Here is a 27,023-nt window from a genome sequence, read left to right on the forward strand (position 1 = left end):
ATTTATTTTTTATTGTTGATCATTTTATCAAGTCTGAGTTTGATTATGAAAGGTGTAAAGTTGTGTTGCCAATAATGTCATAGAAAAACGAGACAAATTATTTGTCTCATGGTTTGTCAAGCTTGACAATAATTTGGATATTATTCAGTCATTTTATTGAGACAAAATGAAAACTATTAGGTGAAGCATTTTATGACTTACAAGACAGAAAGATTAATGGTCAAGATGAAGCCCAGTAACTAACTGAATGTTTGCAGTATTCCTGTCTGTGGCAAAGGCATTGCTTTGCTTGCTGGGAGTCTTTTACTAGTAAAAATTCACCCAGAAATTTCAAGTTGAGGATAATAAAAATTTATTTGTGAAGGGTATGAATGAAAGTAAACTTAGAGACAGTATTTATTTTTAATAGGATTGAAGTGTTTGGCAGTTTTTGATCTTTGTTTCCTGTCCAATTCAACGGTCCTCCCCCTCCCGCAGATAGGTCTGGAGAGTGATCCTCGTTGGCCTTATGAAGTGGACCCAGTAGCTGTTGGTGTAGGAGCTCCACCCCCAGGGCTGAAAGTGCATCAGTGTAGTTACTGTCCTTACAGAACCCGTAAAGCTAGTAGTTTACGAGCCCACATGTTTATCCACACTGGAGAGAAGCCATTTTCTTGTCCATTTTGCGATTACAGGTCCACTCAACTTACCAACCTAAAGGCGCATGTTCGAAAGCATACTGGAGAAAAGCCCTTTGCCTGTACGTTGTGCTCTTACAGGACAGGGAGGAAATCTAATTTGAATTCCCATATGATAACACACAAGTCTGAATAATTATGTTCAGTATGAGTTTCACTGACAAATGATGAAGTTGTGTCTTATTTCAGCTTTAATAGAAGATACAAAACTAGCACTGTACTTGTGGCTCTGGAAATTGTTTGGTATAGATTTGGGGGTCTAATTTTTAAAAAATTAACAGACTGCATCATTATTTTTACTTCAGTACTGGTGCATATTAACCTGTGTTGTGAATGTATGGTACAACAATCAAAGTTTTGCCAGTCCAGTACAAGCTGAACATAGTATGTAACTCTGTCCTTCACTATTTTTTAAGTCAAATGAGCTGAAATCTTGGGAGCTTTCAGATCAGAATTTTCTTGGTTACCGTATGGATGTTTCACCAGAACACTGGATTGGTTATGACCCATCTTTTTGGGAGAAATGGTTAAGAAATAATTGTTCAGCTTTACAAAGCAATATGCAGAACAGCAGGACTGCAGTTTGCCAGATTAATATGAGGTCATTTGTGTTTTTTGGCTTCACCAACATGGGACTGCAATAGCTGTCCAAAGTTCTGCATAAGAATATTATAGAAAGGCGTAAATTATATGGATGCATATATGGGAGTGCTACAAGGTGACAGGAGTGATCAGTATTGATTCTGCTGTATGCCTCTTTTTGTTCATTAGTTTAGTTCCTGTATCAAAAATTCTATGCATATAGTGCATTACGATTATGTTAAACACAATGGAAATGCACTAAGTGCAGAGAGATATTGCCAAAAATGTTAAACTGGTAAAGCCATTAATATTGTGTTGATAGGAAGGATTGGCAGTGATCCACTTGTTAAATAATTTGTTGTTATGGCTTTTCCAAAAGAAAACTAAATGAAATCACACTACAGTACTTTTGCAGTATCACAGGCAGAGCAGTACCTCCCTCGTGAAAGTTATTGAACTGTTCTAGGGTGCTGGGGCATGTTTGATTCAGTGGTAGTCATTACTGAGTAGATGCCATCTCTTGTTACAAATGGGTAATTCCCAACATTGAAATCTCAAGTTTGAGTCCTTTTTGAGTTGCATGGATTGTGTGTTTGCCATCTTAGCACATATGATATTGTTTTTTGTTTAGTTTTTTTTTATTTTAGCTCAAGTTGCTATTTAAAAAACTAACAGCCAGGAGACTCCTGTTTTCATCTTTCATGGTGTTAATGTATTTTATTCGTATTTGATGGGATTATATTAAATTTTAATAGATTTGGGGAAAAAATTTTGGTTAAACGGAATAGGGAATTATGTAAGCTAATGACAAACACTTAAGATTCTTTGGGAATAATGCTGGGTACTATTTGTCAGCTGCTTTTGTTGTACATTTATTTAGAATTATAAATAATAAGCAAGCAAGTACATTGTTAAATAAAGACAAACTTTTATAATATAAATGTTAAAAAAAGATAAGTTTCACAGTACAGTAGTGAATATGAAGGTAATAAATATTGAATCAAGCTATGCACATTTATTGACCTTAACATTCATCTCTCTCTCTCTCTCTCTCTCTCTCTCTCTCTCTCTCTCTCTCTCTCTCTCCATCTACTCTTGGTTGAGAGGGTGTGTCACATTTTCATCCAAATTGAAATTGATTAACTGGAGAGGAAATCTTGCAATTGTGTGCTGCACTAGTTAGTTGGCAATTTGACTTTCTTTACACAACTACCAACAATACTCCCATCGCCCTTTGCAGGTGGGGTTGCAGAGTGTTAGATCCCATGGTCTTGTTCGGGGATCATCGTTTGCAACTGACATGAAGATTCACCGATGTTCGATGTGTTCCTACACCACTGCAGTGTCCAGCCACCTCAGAGCTCATATATACACACATACTGGGGAGAAGCCTTATAGTTGTAGCTTCTGTACATATAGAAGCACTCATTCAAGTAATTTGCAGGCTCATATACGAAGGCATCACACTGGAGAGAAACCCTTTGCCTGTCCGTTGTGTCCATATCGAGCTCTCCGTATGCATTCTCTGAAAGCGCACGTCTTAAAACATGGAGCAAATGTTGATGTCAGTGATGCTATGGATGTGGGGAAAGTCTGACCGTGAAAAGTTTCTTCCTGAGGAGGTTGAGGATTCATAAGTGGCAAAGTCATCTCAGGTATTTTGAAGGGTTGGGATGAGATTTTAAGTTTTTCCTTGTACAGTGAGTACAGGAAACAATTGAGAGGAACTACAAAGACCATATCCATAGCAGAACAGCATGGACACGTAGGAAAAGGCATCTCAAGAATTAGGGATAGTGATATAAGTACATTCTTACAGACCTAAGAGTGATTGGTTTTAGTTATAGGAAAATGAATGGTTTCAGTTCTAGGAACATATTAAATAATAGGAATTGGAAGTGGGAGAAATTGCTATGTTCTCAAGACTGTCTCAATACCTGGGTCTGGGGATGGGAACTGATCTATAAACAGTGGTACATGCTAATAACCAATGTTCAGTGGTGAAACTTTTTTTTATATATTAAAATTGAAAACGTGCAGAAGTCTTAACAAAATCATATTTATTAGGTTTTGTACTGATGCTTGCTTGGGAGGTGTTGCAACATCCACATGTAAAAGGCTCGTTTAAAACAGCTTCTCTGACTAGGGATTAAGTTTAGAAAAAGATCGTAGTGTATAATTATCATGACATGGGTTCTGTAGGTATTTTGTATTTGTGGGATTAATGACAAATGTTAAGCATTTTAGACTGCTCTCTACATAAATAAGAAAGACTGCATACAGTACATATTAGTGGCGTTGGCTTAGCTTTCAAATCGAGTACGGGTAGGTAATTTTTTAGGGCAAGATCACAGGTTTATCCACGAATGGTACTTGCACAGTATTCCTGTCTTGGTAAGACATGATCCTCATTACAAGTAATGAGAGCTCATAGAGTTTCAGTGAAGCCAAGAAATTATAAGTTTTTATTTGTAACAGGAAATTTTGCTACTGCAAAATATGCCTTACTTGTTAAAGCATGTAGGTGAACACCATTTACACCAGTACTCAGGAAAGCCTTGTAGAATTTTACCTTTTGTAATAAGGAAAAGAAGTGTTCTTGTTAGAAGTCCATACTGTAAAAAGCAAAGGGTGATATTATTTACTCCAGTATTTAAAGACCACATTTTGATTTAGAATGGCTGTCATGAGAATGTATAGGCTGAGGATGTTTGTTTTGGTAGGATTTCTTCTTAAGCAGCAGCAAGGAGGAGGGCGTTTCAGGGTATCGTGCTGTTGCTTTGTTCCTTTCTGCAGGGTAGTAGTAGGTTTTTAGGTTGGGAGCCTTGAAGCTGGAATGGCACATGAGATAAGCATTGTTTTGGTCCTGAGATGTGGTGGAATGGATGATTTTTTTAAATAATAGAGCCTGTTTGGCTGAGTTGGCATGTTTATGTGAATGTTGGTACCTATTTTGCTCCTGAAGTATATTTGCCCTTGGTAATTGTATACGTACTGTGCTTTGTAAGTGTAGGAGTTCCATTATACCATGTAGACAGTGTTGGCCTTTGGTAAATACAGATACTCAACACTGGAAGGATTTCGTCTTCCTGGACAGTAGCTTTCATGCTTGTAATTTTTTAGGATACGTTTTAATCAAGTGAAGATTTAACAACAAGTAGCTATGACAAGGCCATTACTCAATTTCCCCTGGAAACAGAAAATGTATGTAGTATCCGTCAAAATGATTTAATTGGATGTGATTTCCTTTTTTGTTGACAAAGTTTGTTTGGTTATATGGGAATTTAAAGCCAGTGGTTTGTTTATTTCTCTGTAAGTAATGTATTAGCATTTTGGTCTCGTCACAATAATTCCTTGTTCATATGTTTTGAAAGCAGTGTAGACACTCATGGCATCTTTGTGATCTGTATTACTTAGTAGTTAGTTGCAAAGTTGCAAGTTATTTAGGAACTGTTACTTTGCAGGTGGGACATCAGTGGAAGAGCATCAGTTCTAGTGAAGCTAGTTACAGACCATCAGCTCTACCTGTATCCAAGTCTCATTCCAAAAAGTTGCATAAATGCCCATTCTGTCATTATGTTACACCCAGAGCAACTGACCTCCAAAGGCACAAGTACACACACACTGGAGAGAAACCCTTTTCATGCTCATTCTGTGAGTATAGGTGTGCCCACCAGGGAAACCTGGATATCCATGTACGGATGCATACAGGAGAAAAACCCTTCGCCTGCACGATGTGTCCTTACCGCTCTACTCAGAGGTCAAATTTGAAATCGCATATGCTTTCAAAACATAAAGCCTCTGATCGCCATGGGAATCTATTAATATAAAGTTTAGTGATTTGATGTGTGGTATTGAGGAAGGCATTTAGTTTTCAAGTTTCTGTAATGTTCACTTTGGAAGTTGTTTATTGTGCCAGAGTTAGGGGAATGTTAGGTATTTTCTTTTGTCATGAAAGGAAAGTGTAATATTTAATGGAATGATGGAAATGTTTGCATTTTGAATATCATCATGCACATAAGTCAGATGAAGTTGAAACCAGTCCTTTAAAATTCATACTACAATCTGGCAAAAAGGGTCTTTTTGTATATTAAGAGGACAAGACTAAGTTTAGGGACTATACTTTAAAGTATTCAAAATCCTGATTGTTGAAGGCAGTGAATATACCATATTGCTACCATTTGTGGGATGAGTCTAAAAGTGATGAGAAATGGATGATCTGTTTACATAATTCAGCTGTACTATTCTTTTAAGATCGGGAACTTTTCTGTTGAAGCGTGTTTATCGATTTTACAAATGTCATTTTTATTTGTTGATGAATGTGAGCCTTATTTCACCTATACATTATTGCTCTTTGCATGAATGGCTAGCCAAAAGCAATTCTTATTTATTTTTAAAGAAAAGGACTTCAATCATTCTTTCATATGAGTATGCCATGTCATTTGTGAGCCTCAGTCTGTAATTTGAACCCATCAATCAGATCCAGTTGGGATTAGGAGGTGGGTTCATTTAACTAAATAGATAAGTATTTAAACAAATGGATGAACCTCTTTGTGTTGCTAATGCTGCCTCTATCTAAGAGAGAGACCCTGTTAGTGACTCCCCAGCATTAGGGACCCCAAAGGAAGTTGATAAAGAGCCTAGAGCTTTTTCTGAAGACCTTTAGTATCCTGTAGGATAGCCTTTGCCATATTAGCAAAACATGGATGTAATTGATAGTAAAACATGGACGTAACTGATAAATATAGGACCAAGTGCTTTAGAAACATTAATATTGTCATAAGGATCTCCTAACAGATGCAAGATGTTCTTTCCACATAGCTTCTTGAATAAGGTTAAAAGGAATTGCTGTCAGTGAAAGGGACTGTTTGCTATTCCTACACCTGTTTCCACTTTTTAGTAACCTGGACCTTCTTTTCTTAGGCTTCTTTGACCTTCTCGCTGTGGAAATGGTATCTCAAAATATCTGTCTGCTGATGAAGAAGAATGTTGATATAACTGAACCATCATTGTGTTGTGGCAAAAACAGCTAGATAATCATCCCTGCTGTTTCTGTTGATAGCCATAGTTTGTCAGCCCCCCACAGTTTCTTACATTTCTTATGTTAGTGTGTAAGTCTTCTCTAACTCTTGTCATCTGAATTTGGTAACTTATGTTTGCCATCAGTTGTGCAGTTTTGAATGCCTGCTTGATATGGAGTCTGTGCTTTGTTTGGTGGCACAGTGATGCTCGTGGTAGCTTGCAGATTGAGTTTTCACGGGAATGTGAATTGTAACCTTAAGGAGACCCTGATAATCTTTACACTTGTCAGTGCATTATAGTTTCATAAGATCCCCCCTTTGCAAATGGTTGGTTAGTGGTTGTTGGGGCCTGCATCTGATTTCCTTTGGGTCTTGATCTTTGAGAGGATCCTTAGAGGACCCTTATTAGCCATGTTGTGTGGGAGATCATTGGGAATATAAACTTCTAACTAGGGGTTTGAGAAGTCTTGAGTCTCTTCCCGAGTTGCAGTGTACAAACATGAGCACACACAAATCTCAGATTCCTTGTTGTTACAAAAAGGCAGCTATTCTTGTTTCACGGTGTTATCTCCCAAGGTACAGAATTCATTTTTGTGATTGAGAATTGCCTTAGTGACCAGTGTCCTCCTGTGACCTTTTCAGTGAATGAAAAGTTGAGGCAAAAATACCTGCCAACATTGTAGCCATCCCAGATCTGTCATCCTTTAGAAACTCAACCCCTAAGAAATCAAGCTGTTTCTGGTCTTTGGTCAGCAAGAATTGCCTAACACTATGGAAGTAGAGAGGGAGGATAAGTACGAAGCTCCACCTTATTCAGTCTGATTGTGAAGTCAAAGAAAGTTGTCATAAACATTTGGTCCCTTTACTCCTGCCCCATTGTCTGTACATTTTATGAATCACCCGACCAGAAAAACATCCATCATATGTTTTCTTCTTAGGAGCAGTAAAAAGTAAAGCTATCTCTTTAGTAATTTGAAATATACTCTTGAGTTCCTTATGTAAATGTATTTTTTATTAGATTATACTTCATATTCATTATTTGTATTTCAGTGGCCTGGAATTCTGTGCATTTTTCCTATGTCATTCTTTTGGCCTCTGTTGAAGGATTGCATCTTTTTTTACCTGTTTTATGTGGAACAGCTAATAGAGCATAGATCACACTGATGTCTTTAGGTTGGAGTGAGTCTTGAAATATTATTCTAGAACTGGTGACTTTTAATGGCCATTGTTTGTATCCTAATGAACATCATTTTGTCAGCTTATTTTCATTCATGGAAGTTGTGTTTGGTTTTTACTTGAATCGGGGAACCCTTGTTGATTTTCAAAAGTACTGTATAGTGGTTTTGGACTGAAAAGTCTAATGTACAAACTCAGAGTGGTTGAATTCAGATACTCTTTAAAAGAGCTTAGAAATGCTGTCAGCCATGGTACAGTTAGGGTGAAGAAAGTTGAGAGCATGTGTGGTATACAGTATTGTTATACTGTTAGAGAAACTTTTCATATTGTAACCAGCAAACGCCAGATAAATATTGTGGTGATGGTCATAATTTCTTATTGAAAATAAAATCTAAGTCAGTATATTCGTTTGTGTTATTCTCCAGTTGATAAGTGAGTGTTACCACGAAAGACATTTATTGCAGTCGTTGTACCCAAGAAAATATTTTTTTATTTGTGGTTGAATATCTCTCTCTCTCTCTCTCTCTCTCTCTCTCTCTCTCTCTCTCAGGAAAGTTTGTATGTATTTTTAAACTGTGTGAAAGGGGTTTCATGTTGGGTACATAGAAATTCATAGTAATAAGACAATTTTAAAACTTAGTTTTTACTGCGGTTGCGAGAATTTTATCTTCGATATTTCCATAAAATTTAATAATTTGGTTTTGTAAATTGCTTGTTCAGATTTGAAAGTTCTTCAGCACAGTGTTAATCTTTTTCATTTTTGTTTTCTTTATCTGCAAGAAGTCTCATAAAAGGGGTCTCTACTGTACATACAGTACACTGGTATCCAAGATCTCTTGATTGGTGAATTAAACAAAAGTTTTATCCTGTGGGCTTGCGTGGTTCATATACTTGTGAAGGGAATCCGACTTTGATGACTTTGAAGTTTTGCCTCTATAATAATGAATTATTGTAATGTTTGTGATATTTTATAATGTAGGAAAAGGAATTTACTTTGTTCATATACTTTAGAGCCTCCTCCACATTGTTGGTTGTGTGTTAAGCTGTTACATTAACTGGACAACCTAGTGATGTAGACGAGCTACACTAATATTTATTCATTAATTTTTTTTATACTCTTTTGTATGATACTCATAGGAATGTAGTATCTTAGAATTTTGACTAAACAGGTTCCATAATATTAGCTAGAATGCAAGCTTGAAGAGACTTACATAAATAATGTAGGTGCAGCATGTAGCAAATTCTCTCGATGTAACAAACGTCATTGTTGAATTGTTGATTGCCAATGAATAACCTGAGAAGTACAGAAGAGCCATCACTTTACAGGTGGAACAGCAGCAGCAGCACAGCAGTATTGGGGAGGGTCCCAGAAGGTCGACGACCATGCCTGGGTTGATGGCGCTATTCAACAAGTTGCACAGTTGCCCATACTGTAATTACGTCACAAATAAAAGTGCTAACCTTCAAAGACACAAGTACAAACACACCGGAGAGAAGCCATTTGCATGTCCTTATTGTGATTATAAGTGTGCGGACCAGAGCAACTTGCGAGTTCATATTTGCCGACACACTCGAGAGAAGGCCTTTGTTTGTCCACTTTGTCCTTACAAAGCCTTCCAAAAGGTGCACTTGGAAGTCCATGCTTTAAAACATTCCAAGACTTAGGCATATGGAAATTTGTCTAGTGTAGAGTGATGAAAAGCCAGTGCTCTTTTTTTGGATTGAGTGGATAGAGATCTCTGGATGATCTAACATTCTACTTGTGTTTTGTCATGCAAGGTCAGTTTTCAGGACTTGTCCTCTAATGGCCTGTTAGAGTAGCCATGCCTGTTGTATATAATTTTACCAGATTCACAAAGTAAATTGTAATTTATTGAGTGACCAAAGATTTTAAGTTTTAGAATGTTTCTCTTTTCGAGTTTATATTTTCTGAGTAGCTGAAATAGTATGTCAAATTTGTCATCCTTACATCTTCCTTACATCTTGACAGGGGTAATATTGAAGCATGCTGTTTTGCAAGACTTGTTTTTGTATTCATTGTAATAAATATTCTGGGTTTTGATTTTATGTTATATTTTATGAGTCATCGGTATACTGTACATTGTGACTTTCCTAACTCAGAAGATGACACCGATCACTTCACAGGTGGGAGTGTGGCATGGTACTGGAAGTGGAGTTGGTTGTGATGGTGGTGGTGGAGTGAAGGCACCCTCGGAAGTCCCTCCTCTCGTCAAGGACAGAGTCACACGGTTGTTTCATTGCCCTTTCTGCAAGTATGCAGCTGCAGCGCGTTGTCATCTCCAGAGACACATTTATAAGCATACTGGAGAGAAGCCTTTCTCCTGCCCTTGCTGCGATTACAAGACGGCCAATCAGTCCAATCTGCACGTGCACATGTGTCGACACACTGGCGAGAAGCCTTATGCCTGCCCACACTGTCCATACAGGGCCATTCAAAAAGCTAACTTAGATATTCATCTGCTAAAACACAAAGAAGTTCCTTAGTGATAAAAAGGACCTAAATTTATGGATTTATAAATAAGATGCAGAAAAAGCTTGAATTTTACCAAAGATTTATTGCTTCCAAAGGTCATTATGCTAAAATAGTGCAGGGTTTTATGCTAAAAATAGATCTCAGAAATGCAGATTGGCTTTCATGAAAACTATTGATATTTTGAGTAGGTGTTTTCAGATCAGTATATGTACAGTGTTTGTAAAGGCAGATACCAGTGAAGCAATTCACTGAAAAGCCTTAAGCTAGGTTGATTGAAGGGATGTTTTAAAGTCCTTTGAGTACTAGGCTAGCTTTGATTCATCAGAAGTACTCTTTTTAACAGTTGCCTGTTGAAAGAAAAAAATAAGTTAGTTGAGTACTTTTGCTCTATCCTAAATTGTATATCAAAGTACTGCATACTTTTGATCCTGTATGAAAGAAAATTCATGCACTAATTAGAGTGATGTTGATATAAAATGTCATACAATATTTTTTTGGTCAATAGGTTTTCAAGGAGTGCAAAGCAAATCATTTGTTTTTAAGTGTTTTGGTTGTGAAGGAGAATGAGAAGAGGAAAGTTTACATATCAGTGAATAGACTAAGCCAACTTATATGTCCAAAATATTTATGACATGGATCACTCCACAGGTGGGACTGCAGACTGAACACCAAACTCTTGATGACGTGGTTGAGGCAGCTGCTAACCGCAAACCAATTTCTCAACGCAAACTCCACCATTGCCGGTATTGCTCCTACATCACGCCTCGACGGGACAGTTTGAAGCACCATCTTTACATTCATACAGGAGAGAGACCCTATTCTTGTGAATTTTGCTCATACAGCTGCACAAACAAGACAACCCTTACTGCTCATGTGCGAAGACATACAGGAGAAAAGCCATTTTGGTGTCCTCACTGCCCTTACCGTGCTACTCAGAAAGTTACGCTCAATAACCACCTCCTTATTAAGCATAGGGAGAACCTTTAATTAGGATTTGTTTTTCTCCGAATTCCTCCGTAATGAAATGTTAGATGCAGACATATGAATATTCTTCTCCTTGTATGGGTATAGGAATGCAGAGTACAGATACAGTTATGGTTTTGCTGACCATGTATAGAAACATGTCTTCAAAAACTTCTGGCCAGTTTACGTTCATCAAGCTTAAGGAAGTGTATAAAGAATTGTTGCAAGCCCTTTGGAAAACCTAATTTAAACATGATTGTCTTAAGATTATGATTTGCAAGGCAAGGTACTTTTGGAATACTTCCTTTTTGTTGCATTGTAGTTAGCCATGATTTTAATCATTGTTTCAGTTGCTGAATAAGCTTTTTATTAGATGAGGTGGTTGCTTCAGTTTTTTCTAAATGTCTAGTGCTGCTTGAAAGTGGCCCCTGCAAAGAAGTCTCATAACTTCATAGGTACCATGGTACAGTACTGTACTCAAATTGATCTATGAAAAGATGCGTACATGATGGTGTAGGTTGTAGTAAAACCATTCAATTGCAGTTTTAGTAAAGTCTTGGAAAGTTAACTGGAAGGGTGAATGTTTATGTGAGATGACTTGCTATTGAAAATTATCATTTGGTTGTCTGTTTATTGGTGTAACTAGAAATTTAGTTAATTTTGCTAAACATTATTTCAAAATTTTAGGTAATGGAAGCACTGTATTGTATAGATTTTCCAATCAAGCTGTTTTGTAATTTATCCTTGAATCCCTGTACAATATGACCTCCAAAATATAGCTTTTTTATTGGTTTGGCCATCTGTATTTGAGAAGTGTCCACTTACCAAGGGAAAACTATTTGTAATTGCTGTATCTGCCTCTTGTACATTGTATCTGTTAGGTTTTCAAATATATATAAATGAGTGGAGATGAGATTTTAATAAGTATCCTATATATTAAATATCTTACGAAATTAATATCTTTGTTGATTTTTTCTGATTTAGAAGGCTCCTTAATAGAGTTTAACTGGTGTCAACTGAAGAGTTAATTTAAAAATTCTCTCTTACCATTAGTGACATAACGGTAAATGTGTTTGTGTCACTAATACTGTAGTCTTGTGCCCTTATGATTTGACTATGATTACAGTTCGCTGGTTGTTTGTCTGGTGTCATAGGGAGCTTATCAGCGATTGTCAGCGATTTAATCTTTTGAACTGGTTGGTGATTGTTATGGCTGGTCTCCTCTTGTAATTTGGAAATTTGTATTGCTTCCAGATTCAAAAGGTTAAGTTTTGGAGAATCAGATATAGTGGCAGAAATTCATAGGGTAGCATAGAGCTGTTTTTACAAAGGTCTTTTGAGATGGTAGCCCTCCCTACAACTTACAATATTTTGTGAGGAGGGATCTCGTTATTATTACATAAGAAAACTTGCGTTAAGTTTTCTCGTATGCTGCTTTATACCCCAGCCCTATCATATTTCATGTCAAACTGCTTATTTGCCATGCGTACTAGTTCCCTCAGTAATTTTCTCAATCTACTGTATATGGGTATTATTTTAGTTGCTCAGTCTGTTAGTTGCAAGCACCAAGTGCCTGGAGATGTCCTTAATCTTCTTGAGGACCAAAAATGGTAGTTTGGCATTTATAGTGTTTGGTTATGCAATATTAAGTAGAAAAATTATTCTGATCTCAGTGTTTGTAAAGAAACATTTACTCTAACTCCTGTAGGAGTTAATTAACATTGTACTATATCTTATGCTGCAATAAGTTTCTCTGAAAGACTTGGTGGAACCTTTTTCCTTACAACTTGAATGTTTGAAGTAAAAAGAAAGAGATACCTTTTAATAATTGAGCTATGCTACAGCTGAAGACTATTTCATCAGAATTGTTGTAGGAGGAAGGAGATTGAGGGGCCGTGGTATGAGAGCTAGTTTGCCCTTGTTAAGAAAGTGTTCTTGGTCAAGTGTAACATGAACTTGATTCCTGATTCTGTGAAGCTCAGCAGTTTTCATAGGTTATGCAATTACTAAAAGTGATTACCTCTGGGAATGCATGACACTCACAAACACCAGCAGTTATAAAGAATGCTGTCCTAGCTATCATTCATATCTGAATTTCTTTAAGAATGATTAATTTGTGTATACACTATAGTGCACTGCACAACCTTTTTTGGGAACTGCCATTTTGAGTTATGTAGGTATTGGGTTTTTCTTATTTAATGATTACATTTAAGGTGTCAGTTCAAATTGTCATTTGAAGCCTTAATCAAGAATACAACACAAATTCCCCTCTACAGATGGGAATGGCGAGCAGCAGTCAGTGGCTTGGTGAGGTTAACTCTGCAAGACCTTCTGGTGCGTCCACGTCAACTTCTTCCTCTAAGATCCGACGGTGCACGCAGTGTGACTACGTCACCACTAACGCCAGCCATTTCAAGACGCATTGCTACACTCACACTGGGGAAAAGCCATTTTCTTGTCCTTACTGTCAGTACAGATGTAACAGCAAGACAAATTTGAAGACTCACATTCGGTGCCACACAGGAGAGAAACCTTACTCTTGCACTTACTGCCATTATCGTACTGGTCAGAAGTCAAATTTAAATGTCCACTTGTTGATACATCAAAACAAGTGATTTGTTAACATTTTTATGCAGTATTTTTGAGATCTATGAATTTTGCTAAAGGTTTTGCTACAACTGACACTTTTCCAGTTTTTTAGCCAAAAGACTCAAATATTGTAATACAGTATAAATCTTGCTGATTACTTTGAAAGTAGAGAGAGCAATAAGCACAAGAAGATTGAAGGAACAGTTCAGTAGCAAAATGGATATGTGATAAACTATAAAAATTTAATATAACATTATGATTCAAGAGGCAGAGAAAAATTGAGCCAAGGAAAGGAAAATGAATAACAATAGTACAAGAATCAGTGATGAATTTAAATATGAACATGCCAGAATCCAAGCGGACTTGGGCTTAAAGTGGGAGTATTGTTGAAATTTTTCTTTTCAGTAACTACCCAACAAGAGTCAATTGGTTTTAGATTGTTGACCATAAGTCCTCTTTCAAGTCTATGAAAGTTGGTGGCAATTACAAGTCTAAGACTAATAATATTAAATGAATCTATATAAGCTCATGTTGAAAGTTGTGTCAATTTCACTCTTTTATTATGTGTGTGTGTATATATTTATATGACAAAAGTATTACATATAATATGCTATATATAAAAAGACTTAGTTCTTGGCAAAAGTATTGGGCAGAGCAGGCTTATAATATACTTGAAGACTGAAAATCAGCTATAAATATACTTTGGAGAAACACATACATTTAGGTCAAGTAAAAGAAGTGATGGAAAATCAGAGAAAATTGTACCAGGAGCTGGAAGCTGTAAAAAAAAAAAATAAATAATGGGCAAACAGTTGTTTAAAAAGACAGTATATACAGTGGGAAATTATTTGGTTTACATGTTTGCAGTGAAATGTACATTTATATGAAACATACCCTTTGGGTTGGGTAGTGGATTTTCGTGCAAGTCTAATGATTGGCATATTTGATACTGATCCTAGGTTTTGAAGTTCTTTCGTGAATATGAAGTTTACTCGGTTATACATAATGTAGACTGTATTCAACACTGCTGCTTCCCAGACTTCCAATGTTTAAAGACTTACTTTCCTAGCTAAGCAACAATCTTTTATATTCGTTCTAGAAAACTAGAAATTTCATTATTTAAGTTTCACAGACTTTTAAGGGAAGTTTTTGATCACCAATGCAAAATTGTTGCATGTAATAGCTTTAGTTTTGTTTCTGTTTGTCAGTTTGGTCTGTTAATATGGTGAGATGATTAACAGAGATAATTATTGGCCTTTTGTTTCTCTTAGATTATGTGTAATACGTGTGTTATCGGTGGGAAAAATAATAGTTAATCTTCTCAGTAAATTTGGTTTCATTTGGTTACCTGTATAATTTGAAAGCCTTTAGTCATATTATGTCAAAATTACTTTTGTGATGTAATTCATGCTGTGGTCTTTTATAGGTGCCAGTGGCCCGGTTTTGTATGTGGTTTAATTTTGCAGATTGCTCGCATAGTCAGATCATCTATATTGAAACAGAAAGACCAAGGTACAAGTGGATTTGCAATTAGGCAGGGTGGGGGTGAGGGGTTGTACTTGTGATAGGGGAACTCATAGTAAATTTAGTGCTTGGTAAGTCTTGGGACTGTATGTAACCATTTTTGGAATTATCCCCTTATTTTGACTTTCTCTGTGTATTTATGCCAGTGAGAGTGTTTCTGCCTCACCTATACAATACATTTTTATATTGTCAGTTGGTATGAGTAGAGTGAGGCCACACAAGTACTTGACAGTCGTTGGAGTGAATTAGTACTCTAGTTGAGCTTCTGCTAATACCTTTTTTGAAGTGATATTAATAAAGATGCCTGCCATCCTACCAAGATCATGCATGCTGTATATAGCAACTTTGAGACAAAGTTCCCAATATTGTTAAAATCCTGACCTTAGTGTTATATGCCTTTCTTCTGGACAGATGAGTTAGGAAACCAAAAACTTGTTAACTTGTTCCCAACAAGAACAAAGTAAGAGTCTCTTATAAAATGGATTTAATTTCTAGGCATCAGTGATGATATCACAGCCCCCTCAGCTCAACTGGCATTGTCAGACATTGATGAATTTCTTGAGGAGAGTTGAATCTGTTTTACCTAATCCAAACTATCAGCGGTTCGTGAAATGGTACAGAGCATTCTTTGTCTATTTTAGGTTTCATCTTAGATGGTCCGGGACTTTTTCATCAGTGAGAGAATTGAGGAATATGTGAGGAAGTAGGTTTTCTTTTGTTATAAAATGCTGAAAATTACTTTGAAAATTAAGGATTTATTAGCATTTTGAATAAGTATATTCATGATATACTGAAGATATTTCTCTTCATTTATAATTTATGCATGACTTGTAACAAAATTGAGGGTTGAGTTACAAGATAGAACTTTTATAATTGTAGGATGGGGCTGTGCATGTTTGAAAGCCAACGATTAGAGGTCAGCCTTATATAAAGAGATTGAAAGTTTTTTTTTTTTGTTCTGACATGTTGAGAAATTATCATTATGAAAGTTTTTGCTCAGTTTTATTTTCCTTATCATATGTATGCAATTCTATTTTGTTTGACATCCTCATTTCTATAAAAAAAAAAAAAAAATCTTCATGCATTCTGTTGAATTCGAGGGACCAATCATTGATCACCATCTTTCAGGAGATGGCGCTGACTGATGGTCCAAGAGTGGATGAGGCAGATGGCAGCCCTTGGATAAGCCAACCTTCACTAATGGAGAACGTTTTAAAGTCGCACAAGTGTCCACAATGTCCATACTCAACTTCAAATGTTAGCCATTTGAAAAGGCATTACTACACACACACAGGAGAGAAGCCTTTTTCGTGTCCATTCTGCCCGTACAGTTCTACAAGTAAAACAAATGTGAAGACACACATAAGGAAACACACTGGGGAAAAACCTTACTTTTGTACCTTCTGTCAGTATCGCACAGGTCAAAAGTCTAATTTGAATGTTCACATGATGACTCACAAGAACTAATCCATTCTGCAGTGATACTATGTGGCATCTTTTTCACTTGTCTGTTTTATGGTACAGTTGTTCAGAGTTAATAAGATAATAGTGAAATTGTTACATATACCTTGAAAAGATGCCTTTGGAAATGGAACACTTCTTCAGATAAGGTTGAGATGACCTTAATTTAATCCAAGATTTGTCTCGTTTGAGTTTCTTAGACATGGTTTTATTACATCCAGTCTTCACTGTCCTTGATTTCTTTCAGGCAGTTGCAAAGAATTTGGTTTGTACCTGATGTTGAGTTGTACCAGTTTACATTTATACTTAGATTTGCTCACCTATTCAGATTGCTATACACAATCAGACACTTAATGAACGTGCTTAAGATGGCATTATGGAATGAAATGCTCACAAAGTAAGCATTGTGAAGTTTGCGTTCACCGGTTACATCTGTGATGTAAGCACAATAAAAGTAAAAAGTTTCTCCACTACCTTCCTGTGTTCTTTTACTGAAATGGCTGTAGCATATCATCTTAGACTAATTTGCTGTTCAACTTGCTAGCCCATGCACTGGAGGAGGTGGCAGACATCATTTCGAACTCCATGTTCTCTTTTATCTTTGGAGGAGTTACAAAAGAAAAACTATTCATTGAGTTTTTATCGTTAGATTTTTATCAACTGAATTCCTTAGAACTGACAGGTCATGTGAAGAATCCCCATAATCTTTTGAGTAAATTCTAAATCCTACTCTTGACTTATTCTGCCTGTCATCTGGTGTTTGATTCAATACCTTGCTGGTTTTCATGTAAAACATCATGATGTCAGGTGAATGGTTATTTTTTTCAAAACCACTCTATTGAGGTTTGAGATTTTTATTTTTAGGAGTTGCGGGTAGTACATTATATTGGTTTTTGCTCAGCGGTTTTGTCCTTTACTTGTTGACATCCTTTATGTGGACCTTGCCCACTCCTGATGAGTGAAAGTTGGTTTTTGATAACTTCTAAAGTATTTACTTGTGTGTCAGTTACAAGATTTATTGCTTGTTGAATCACAAAATATTGCAAAACGTACCAGGTACTGTAAGGTTTGACTTTATTTACAAGATTCCTGTAATTTCAAGAGCAAGTGCAGTGCTGTGATAAGTGTAAAGGGACATATTCATAGTCAAAATTGTACAGTATCAAGTAAGCTAGCAGTGTCAGTTTTATGTTTGATTACTAGTATCTGATGCTAGTAATGAAACTTTAAAGTTCAAAATAGATTTTATTAACTATACCTGGCATTGTTAATATTATAGTTCCTATCAGCAGTATAACCTTAGCATGGGAGCTGCATGAAAATAGGTTTAAAGGGAGGATAAACTTGCAGCTTTAAAACAGTTGTGAGAGGACCTGGAGAAAGCAGGTCAGTAAAATGGCAGACATCATTTAAACTTGATGCAAAGACATGCACTTAGGTTATAAAAACAATGTTCTCATCATTCAACAAAGCTGCAGGAAAGATTAACACCTAGTGGAAGGCAGAACGTGATCTGGACATACATAATTTTTAGTGGTTCGTTTGTCCCTCAGGAGTTAGCAGGCTGGAGCAAACTGAAGAGCCCTTGCACAAAATAATGCTATGTAATGGGTCTGTAATGATCAGTCAAGAATACCAAATATGAACTACAATGGTAGGGAAAGAGATAGTGGTATTATTAAGATTGATCAAGAAGACATTATCTCTGGGGATGTACAACCTTCTAGCCAGTGCATAGAAGTTGAAAACAAAATTACCAGAAAACAGAGGCAATACTAACTATATACAGTGCACAAGTTAGACCTGATTTGTATTGTGCCCAATAGTGAACTCCATCCAAAGGAAAGACAGAAAGATTAAAAGCAGTGCAAGCAAAAGCAACAAGACTAATAACGTCAGTCAGGCACATTGGATATCAAATAAGGCTAAAATGCCAAAAATGAATTTCATAGAAATATGTAATGTCACAGGCAGGTCCAGTGAATGGAAAATAGGACTAAAAGTCAAAGTTGTAAATAGTACAGCTGCTGGTCAGTCCGTGGTGTCTCCTGGATGGACTATAGTTACCATAAAGTCTCTGAGCCACCGCTATCCGTGTAACCTTTGTCAATTGGTTAAGTCTCGCTAAAACATCAAGATTGTTGTCTTCAGATCAATTGACGTAGTACCTTCTTTTTTACTGAATATTTTTACTAGCTTCTTCATGACCTCTTGTATTATATTTATTATTGAATGCTGACATGATAAAGGATCCAAGAAGATAAGTTTGATTTATAAAACAAAGTTGTACACCATTGTCAGTATGTTCACAGTCAAATTTGAATGTTTTGGCACTGAAAACACAAATCTTGAAATGTTTTGAAAATTTTATACTGCTACTTTAGCAGTTTGCCATTTGGGGGAGGGGGGGTGGGATACCAGCTACTTTGTTACAGTAACTCTGTGGGGAAGTAAAAGAGTTGTGGTGATCAAAGGCTGGAAGATAGGTCTGTTTGGTTTGGGTAGGTAATGAAGAGAGCAGAGGAACAGGTGATTAGCGGAGTGCTAGATATAGTGTAGAAGGCCCAGAAGATGATAGAAAATGGTTATAGGCAAGGGCTTGGCCCAAATAGGGATTCAGGAAGAATGCTTAGACGGTAGAGGCGAATGGAGCAAGTCCGAAAGAGGTCTAACCTGTTAATGGGAAAACCTGATGAGAAAATTTAGATTGTAGTGAAATTATTTCTATGCCGTGGACCCTCCAAGAATGTGAAAGTTATTCCGTGATTCCTATAATTTAATTTGATAGATTTTTGCTTTGTGCATTGTCCATAATGCTTTAGAGATTTTGGGGAGGGGGAGTTTTTTTTTTATAAAACTGTTCTGTTTATTTACTTTCTCTGCTTTCATAATGTATTCTTAGCCTTTACAAAAATTTTATATTCAGATACAAAGGGGTGTGTTGGGAATTGGGGAACACTAATTGCAGAGTCTACTATAATTATGATAAACTGATCTCTTCATTTTACACGCAACTCACACACTGAAAAGTTCGTTTAGAGCAGCTTCATATCATGCTGGCCATCATTGCCATTCCATTTTACAAGTGTAAGGATAATTTTTTTTTTTTTTTTTTCCTATTAAATTTTTATCATCACCAGATTTAAGAACCTCACCCAGTTTTATCTGATACTGGATCCCATTTGTAGACATGCGATTTCCCCTACAGGTGGAGTCTGGGTATGAAGTTGAGGGTAGAAGAGGTGGTGTACCCAGAGTTCATGATTCTACGCATCGCAGACCCGGAAAACAAGCTTGGCAGACATGCCCACATTGTGGCTATGCAGATTATCACAGTCGGATGCAAAACCACATCAACTCGCACACAGGAAACCGACCTTATAGTTGTCCCTACTGCTCTTCAGCTTTTACTCAGAAGTCCAACTTGAGCACACACATTCGAATCCACACTGGAGAAAAACCATTTTCATGTTCCTTTTGTCAGTACCGTTTTGCTCAGAGAGCTCATCTGATCAGGCATGTTAACAGGAAACATAAACAGATGTAATGGTTTGTCTTTCCACGAGAATGTGGAGGTTAAGCAGCACAAATATAGTACATCAGGATTAGTAGTTTTAGTAACCTTTTCCATGTGCTCCTTGTCTTGGGTTCTCTTTTGTGTATCTCATTTTTGGGGAATGTGTGAAGTACTGTATGCTGTAGATCATAGAAATAGATTACTTCTAGTTACTACACAGTATTCTAATAGAAGGACTCTTACAACAAAAATTTTAAGGTTTAATGTCTTAGCTAAGAATATGGAAAACTATCCCAACTTCAAAGTGAAGTATGTCAAATGGACATCTTTTAAACTGTTATGAAAATTTAGTCCAAAACTTCATTAAGTAACAGTATTTGTTGTACTGTATATGCAATGACTGTGATGTGCCATCATCCATAAAGCACAGAGTCTTTCTGCCTTCCTATTTTAGTCTTTTATTTTCAGTTGCTGTTGTCAGCTTTTTCTGTTCTTGGAAGACTGTTTTAGCTCAGAAAAGTTTTTCTTGGATACATTTTGCTTGGTGATTTAATGCTGTATCACTCACAGTATCCAGTTTTTATCAAATTTGTGCTAGTTTTATTGTGATAGGCAGCTGTTTCCTTTTAGAACTTATTATACTGAACTGACATTTATTTTCAAGTATGACATAAATTTTGTGTCGAAGTGAATGTAGTCAGTCTTCTATTTTATGTTTGCTCAGACAGGAATACAAAAATACAAACCTACACTTTTATGTCTGTTTCACAGTTGTGCATCTGTTATATGATTATTAAATAATCAGGCAATTATTCAATCATGATCCTTCCAAGACTGCAAACTTCCAGTAAAGCTTAACAATCCAACCCTAAAACATTGTCTACATTCTTAGCTACCAATATTTAATCACTTTATGCCATTCACAAGGCCCACTTATGGTACCTTAACCACCTTTTCCTAAATAACATTGTTTTAATGTGGGTTAACCGAATACTCTATTGAGTTATATTTCTAGACTTGTCGGTCTGGTCCAAGGAGTATTCTTAAATAAGATAAAAATTGGAGGACAGAAATTTTGTGATGTAGAGGGGGAAGAGAACAGAGGGAACACAGGACAGAGAACAGCTCAGCTCTGGCTGAAGGAAAGGACCGGACCATAAGTATCAGGCTCAGTATGCTACTCAAGGGACACCAACTTCCATAGAAACTGTGTTGTGATATCTAGGTACTGCATTACAAGCTTGCCAACATAGTTTCTGAATTACTTTGGCAAATATGAGCAATTGTGTAGTGAAACTTGCTATTATTATTTCTGCTGCCTCCATCGAGAAATTTCAGTTGCGCTTCTTGTCTCCATGAATCAACTGAATTTTTGTGAAGAAGGTTGGAAATATGGAACAATACATGTCAAGCTGCATTAGGAGTCCAAATAGTAGTGAGATTCAGAGCACTGGAAATATTGCAGATATTTAAGGAGTTCCTTTAGAGTTTGTAGGATACAGATTCAGATATTTAATTTCTTGCATTAAACTTGGTTGGAATTTGGTAGACTATTCCATTTTCTATTTCACAGTCTTTAGATGTGAAATTTCCCCTACAGGTGGAGTCTGTGAGGGAAGTTGTTGAAGGTACAAGGAGTGATGCATCTGTGGCTGATTCTACACATCGCAGATCTAGAACACAGGGGTGGCAGACCTGCCCTTTTTGCAGTCATGTTGATTATCCAAGTCGTATGCGAGACCATATCAATATGCATACAGGAACTCGACCTTACAGTTGCCCTTACTGCACTTATACCTTTACCCAGAAGTCTAATTTGCGTACACATATTCGAATCCACACTGGAGAGAAACCCTTTAAATGTTCATTGTGTCCATATCGAGCTGCTCAAAAAATCAATCTCATTCAGCACATTAAAAAGCATCACAATAATGAATGATGTATTTTATTTTGTCTTCATTCTGTCTCAAAATTTTGAAGGTCAGTTACTTCAGGACTGTATCTCTAAATATTTAATAGCTTCACTGTTTTACAAGTCTATGGCTGTGATTATGGAAGTTGGGTAATGCTAGGAAGAGTGATTATGGTACACAGTAGCTTGTGTCTGTATGAGATGCCAGAGGAAGATGATTAGCATGGGTATGAAAGTGACAGAGCATATGATACATGTACTCCCATTTCATTGCACCTTATTTTTTTCATGATCCCAGAGAAATTTTTGTTCTCCAATAAAAGTATTTTGAAGCATTAGCCCAGCATAGTAAGCTATGCTTTAATGCAAATTTTCCTTGCCATTATTTTCATATAACTTTTTTTTTTTGCTGAAGTAACGCTCGAATTCAGTGGTTACCAGATCTAAAGGAAATCAGCTTTTTATTTTTATTTTGAGTGAATGATTCATGTAACTTCTTAACAAGGGTTTCAGGTTATTTTAGGTAATTTTTGTGAATATTATTTTTTGACATGAATAACCATTACAGTTTGTGACTCGAGTCTACAAAAGTCAATCATCAGTCAATCAGGAATTGCAAAACAAGATTGTAATAGTAAAGCAAGTTGATTTTTTATCTTATTTGATAAGAAATTTTGTGGGAGACAATTTGTACAAGTAATGTAATTCCAAAACATGTTATAACAATCCTGTCTTGTGTTGGGTTGGTTTTTTTTTTATTGTATAGTGTCATTTTTCTTATTTAGATTTTTTAACGCAATACAGTACCTTACATGGAGCTTGTATGTATTGTGGATGAATGAGTATTATTAAACACATTTTTTGTGTTAAAATTTACTGTTGCATTTTAACATTGCACTGTACAAGCTATGTGCCAAGGGCATGATATCAATTTTACATCTATCTCAGCTTGATAAAATTAGTATCCATGTTGAGATGAAAGTTGATGACATGGTTTTTGTATTTAGTATTCTAGCCCTTTTTTATAAAGTTGTGTTCGTGAAGTATCACTACTGTCTTTTTCATGTTTCAGGAGTAATTACAGGCAATCCCCAGTAATCGGCGATCCAGTTTTGCGGGCTTGTCTAGCAATGAAAACTGGCAATTTTTGGCGCCAAAAATAGCCAGTTTTCACTTACAGGTGCCGATAATTGGGTATTGGTGCTGATACATACCTAACAGAGACACCTATAACCAAAAAGCAGCGATTTTCGGCGTCAATCAGCGCCGAAAATTGCTGATTTTTGTTTATCGGTGATTTTCGGTTTTTGTCACTCCGTCAGGACAGAACCCTCGCGATAACCGGGGACTACCTGTACTTTCTTTCTATTCACTTATGTCAAGGCAGTCCCCGGTTATCTGCGGTCCAGTTTTATGGCACTAGTCTAGCGACAATGATAACTGGATTTTCAGCAACGATAACCAGATTTTCGGCGCTGACATGCACTGATATCCACTTATCGGAGCCGATGCACACCTAAGAGAGGTGCTGATAACCGCTTATCAGCGGCAATAAGTGCTGAAAATCATTGATTCCGGTTATCGGCGATTTTCGCTTATCGTCACTCCGTCGGGAACGGAACCTCTGCCAGTAACCAGGGACTGCCTGTAATATGAAAAATTTATAGTTTAGGTTGATAGTATAGAGGTTAGTGTCTGGTCATTCTTGGGTGTTGAGAGGTCAGGCCTCCCAGGGCAGTGAAAGGTCACTAGCTCAGTATCATGGTCAGTTACTGCTGCAGTGTGGGATCTGTGTTGTGGGTTTGGGCAAACCTGGCTGATGTTGACATGGGTATGTTGAGGTGGTGAAGAACTGAAACTTGAACAGCGTTAACTTTTCTACTTTTTAGGAAATGAGAACTGGGAGAGAGATGCAGTGTAGTCAAAGTTTGAATGCTGTTTCAGTGATTTTTCAAACTAGGGAAGCAATGCAGTTGTGTGATAAAATAAAAAGTGCTAATACTCAAGGAAACCTTTTCAAATGCAATGTGCTGTGGAGATTATATTACTTTGTAGATGCTGGTACATTATAAGAATTAAGATGTGAAAAGATTGAGTCTAAGATTGAGACCACAACCTTTCTAGGGAGTGAGAGCCAGCTGACATGACCATTACAATGACTGATTCCAAATTATGAGTAGATATGCATAGTCTTCAGTTCTGTTTGTCACCTTGGGAAATCTTTGGGTCATCTCCAAAGAACCCAGCTAAAACTGTCAGGTCCTTATCACATTAGGTGTATTTAATTTCCTGAGTGTTTAGTGAAGCCGAGAGCTTTCTGTCTCTTGTCAGCGTACCACAAGAAAATAGAAAAAGTCTAGTTGCCACATCCCACAGGGAGACTTGCATTCCCGAAGAAGAAATTGTGGGCTGTCATCTTCAGGGTGAATTGAATAAAGGGAGCACTGGCATAATCAAAAGAAATGGTGGTAAAAAGAGACATCTTAATTTTTTTAAGAGTCCTTTACATTACCAATATCTTCGTCTCCAAAAGTTTTTGGTCATTTAGGATTATAATTTCATTCTGATGCTTGCAGTTGTTAGATGGCAGAACCATTTTTCTGTTTTTCATGTGTTTGGAAGAGCAGTTGAGACAAAGTTTTGAGCAGTTTCGCTCCTCCTTAGATATATCCTCCAAGGAAAAGTGTCGTCATATGAGAGAAACTAGATTTAATTTTGTGTAAGATTTGCCACAACAGTACTGTACAGATGATCTTTCTGATGATGTTTGACTTCAGATCAGTTGGATATGAGGCAGTACTGCCTCCCAGTTTCAGTAAGGCGCTAAAGAGGCGTCTACCCAAAGTACATTAGTTTATGCTTCAGACAAACCTTCAAGTCAAGTTTTCACTAAATGGAATTTGGTGTATGGTATTTATTTGTCCTAAAATTGTGTTCATTTTATATGTAAAAATTCAGATCTGCATTGACATGTTTACATGAAAAATTGTAGTGGACATTTTCAGTCCAGTTCCCAAGCATAGTCTCCATTTAAGTCAAAAATGTTTTAGGCTCTTGATAAAGAAGGTGATAAGTTTTTGTAATCCGTCTCGTTATATATAAACCCAGTCTGTAGACGTGAAATTTCCCCTACAGGTGGAGTCAGTGAGCGATGGCGAGAATTCAAGAGGTGGGGTATCTTTGGCACTTGACTCCATGCATCGCAGATCTGGAACACAAGGGTGCTATAAGTGCCCACATTGCAGTTATGTTAGCTATCAGATTAGTCATATGCGAGACCACATCAACTCTCACACAGGGAATCGACCATATAGTTGCCCCTATTGCCCTTCAACTTTTACCCAGAAGTCCAACTTAAAGACACACATTCGAATCCACACTGGAGAAAAACCTTTTTCTTGCCCGTTTTGTCAGTTTCGTTTTGCTCAGAGAGCTCATTTGATTATGCATATAAAGAGAAAACATAAAGATTGATGAACTTTGTAAAGTGTACATAAGGATGTGGTAATAAAAATACACTTGTTAAAGATGTACATTGTAGTTTCAGTAACCATTACATTGTGTACCTGGGAAAGTCGATAAGATAAAAATACATCGTTATTTGAATGTTGATTCTAGTCCTTTGGGGTTGTTTGTGGGGGAAGAGTTATCAGCCTGTTAAGAAGATGTAAAGTGATAGGGGGAATTAGTTTAATTTTTTGTGCATTATTCTTGATTGCTATTACAGAAGCACCTTTTATTGCTTCACTGTGGATTATGTTATGTTGAAAATAATATTACCGACTGTGGTTGAATATTGTCACACAATAAAAAAAAGTTATAGAATGTAAAATTGATTTAATGCCTGTGATCAGTGTTTATTGTGTTGGGCATTGCTTGTTATTGCTCATTCAAAGACAAAGAATTGAGTTATGATTAGTCCTCTGTTAGTTGCCAATATATCTTTGTAATGTATTTTAATTGAAGCTTAAATTGATAGAGTTTGCAGGATTCTCAGTGAATTGGTTGTAAAGAGAATAGCAGGATGTTGCACTTGTTGCTCATTGTTGGATTCAGTAGTGAGGATTATAGGGCATGAGACTAATGTATCTATGCTTCAAAACAAATCAAAAGGAAAGATAGAAGGACAATAAACTTTTATGTAGACTTTATGAAGTATTGTTAATAAATTATGAAAATGGAGGCACTGAAAGACTATTAGATTTTCATTACTCAACAGGTGCCCTTAATCTGTGACAGGAACTTTTCCGTGTGCTGAAGTTATCATCCACTGGTTAGTGTCTGCTAGGGTTTCCAACTTCCTTAGAGAATAACCAGTTAGCTTAATATATGCTCACGTAACTTAACACCTTCAAAGTACCGGCCTCACTTTACTTCATATAGAGGTGTCCATATGTTATTTTATCCAAGAAAATCCCTAGTGATACTTGCTAATTTTTTCCATCATTACTATAATTTACATAAAAATTTTCTGCCGTTTGCAACATGATGGCTTGACTTACAGGAGGCTGCAGTATCACACCAACAGTCAGTGTTGTTACAAAGATTTTGTAACTTACTCCTATAAGTCATAGTAACCAGTGGTGAACATTGGGTAATCTGTTTATGCTTTCAACATCGCACAAATCTTTGCCAGTTTTCCTTCATCATGTTCATCTGGCAAACACAAAGATTATATTAGGTACTCATACCATCATGTAGGCTATTAAATTATTCTAATATTCCATGAAGTAAAAATTGTACAGTTACCCCTGGGGTAAAGTCTTCTAACCCTTTGGATTGAAGCTTCATTTTTGCAGTAGTTCCATGTTACTAAAAGTACCTAGTACCTAGTATGCCAGTTCATCTCTTGGCTTTGTGTGCAAGTAGTCTTGTGTATGAACACACCCTAAAAGCTTTTGCACTTTCAGTATTGGCCTTGAATATTATGCAGTATTATGAAATACTAAAGATTAAAAATTTCTTATTTTACAATTCTAGAAGCAGTTGCATATAATGAGAACACAAATGACCAGGGATACAATAGGGAAACAGGACAGCACTCATCATCGCCCATCTTTCGTGTAATTTAACCAATATACTGTATTTTGTTACTTAGTTTTTCATC

At 36.6% G+C, this 27,023-nt stretch overlaps 1 protein-coding gene across 37 annotated transcripts in view; it reads left to right on the top strand.

Annotated features, from left to right (window-relative positions):
* Nucleotides 1-27,023, top strand: part of LOC136844994 (zinc finger and BTB domain-containing protein 14-like) — a 256,025-nt gene that overhangs the window by 64,322 nt on the left and 164,680 nt on the right. For 2 of the 37 annotated variants that reach the window (XM_067114536.1, XM_067114527.1), the window contains exon 6: nt 13,190-14,300. The exons of 28 other annotated variants lie outside the window; for them this stretch is intronic. In XM_067114536.1, coding sequence (XP_066970637.1) covers nt 13,190-13,528 — 339 coding nt within the window. In that variant the 3' untranslated portion in view covers nt 13,529-14,300. Of the gene's footprint in view, nt 1-8,782; nt 9,236-9,601; nt 9,723-10,598; nt 11,822-13,189; nt 14,301-16,154; nt 20,093-25,051; nt 25,450-27,023 lie in introns of those variants that run through there. 7 more of the 37 variants (XM_067114526.1, XM_067114535.1, XR_010855029.1 and 4 more) reach the window with 6 other exon arrangements.

The sequence above is a fragment of the Macrobrachium rosenbergii genome, chromosome 13 (assembly GCF_040412425.1).
Source record: "Macrobrachium rosenbergii isolate ZJJX-2024 chromosome 13, ASM4041242v1, whole genome shotgun sequence".
NCBI lineage: Eukaryota > Metazoa > Arthropoda > Malacostraca > Decapoda > Palaemonidae > Macrobrachium > Macrobrachium rosenbergii.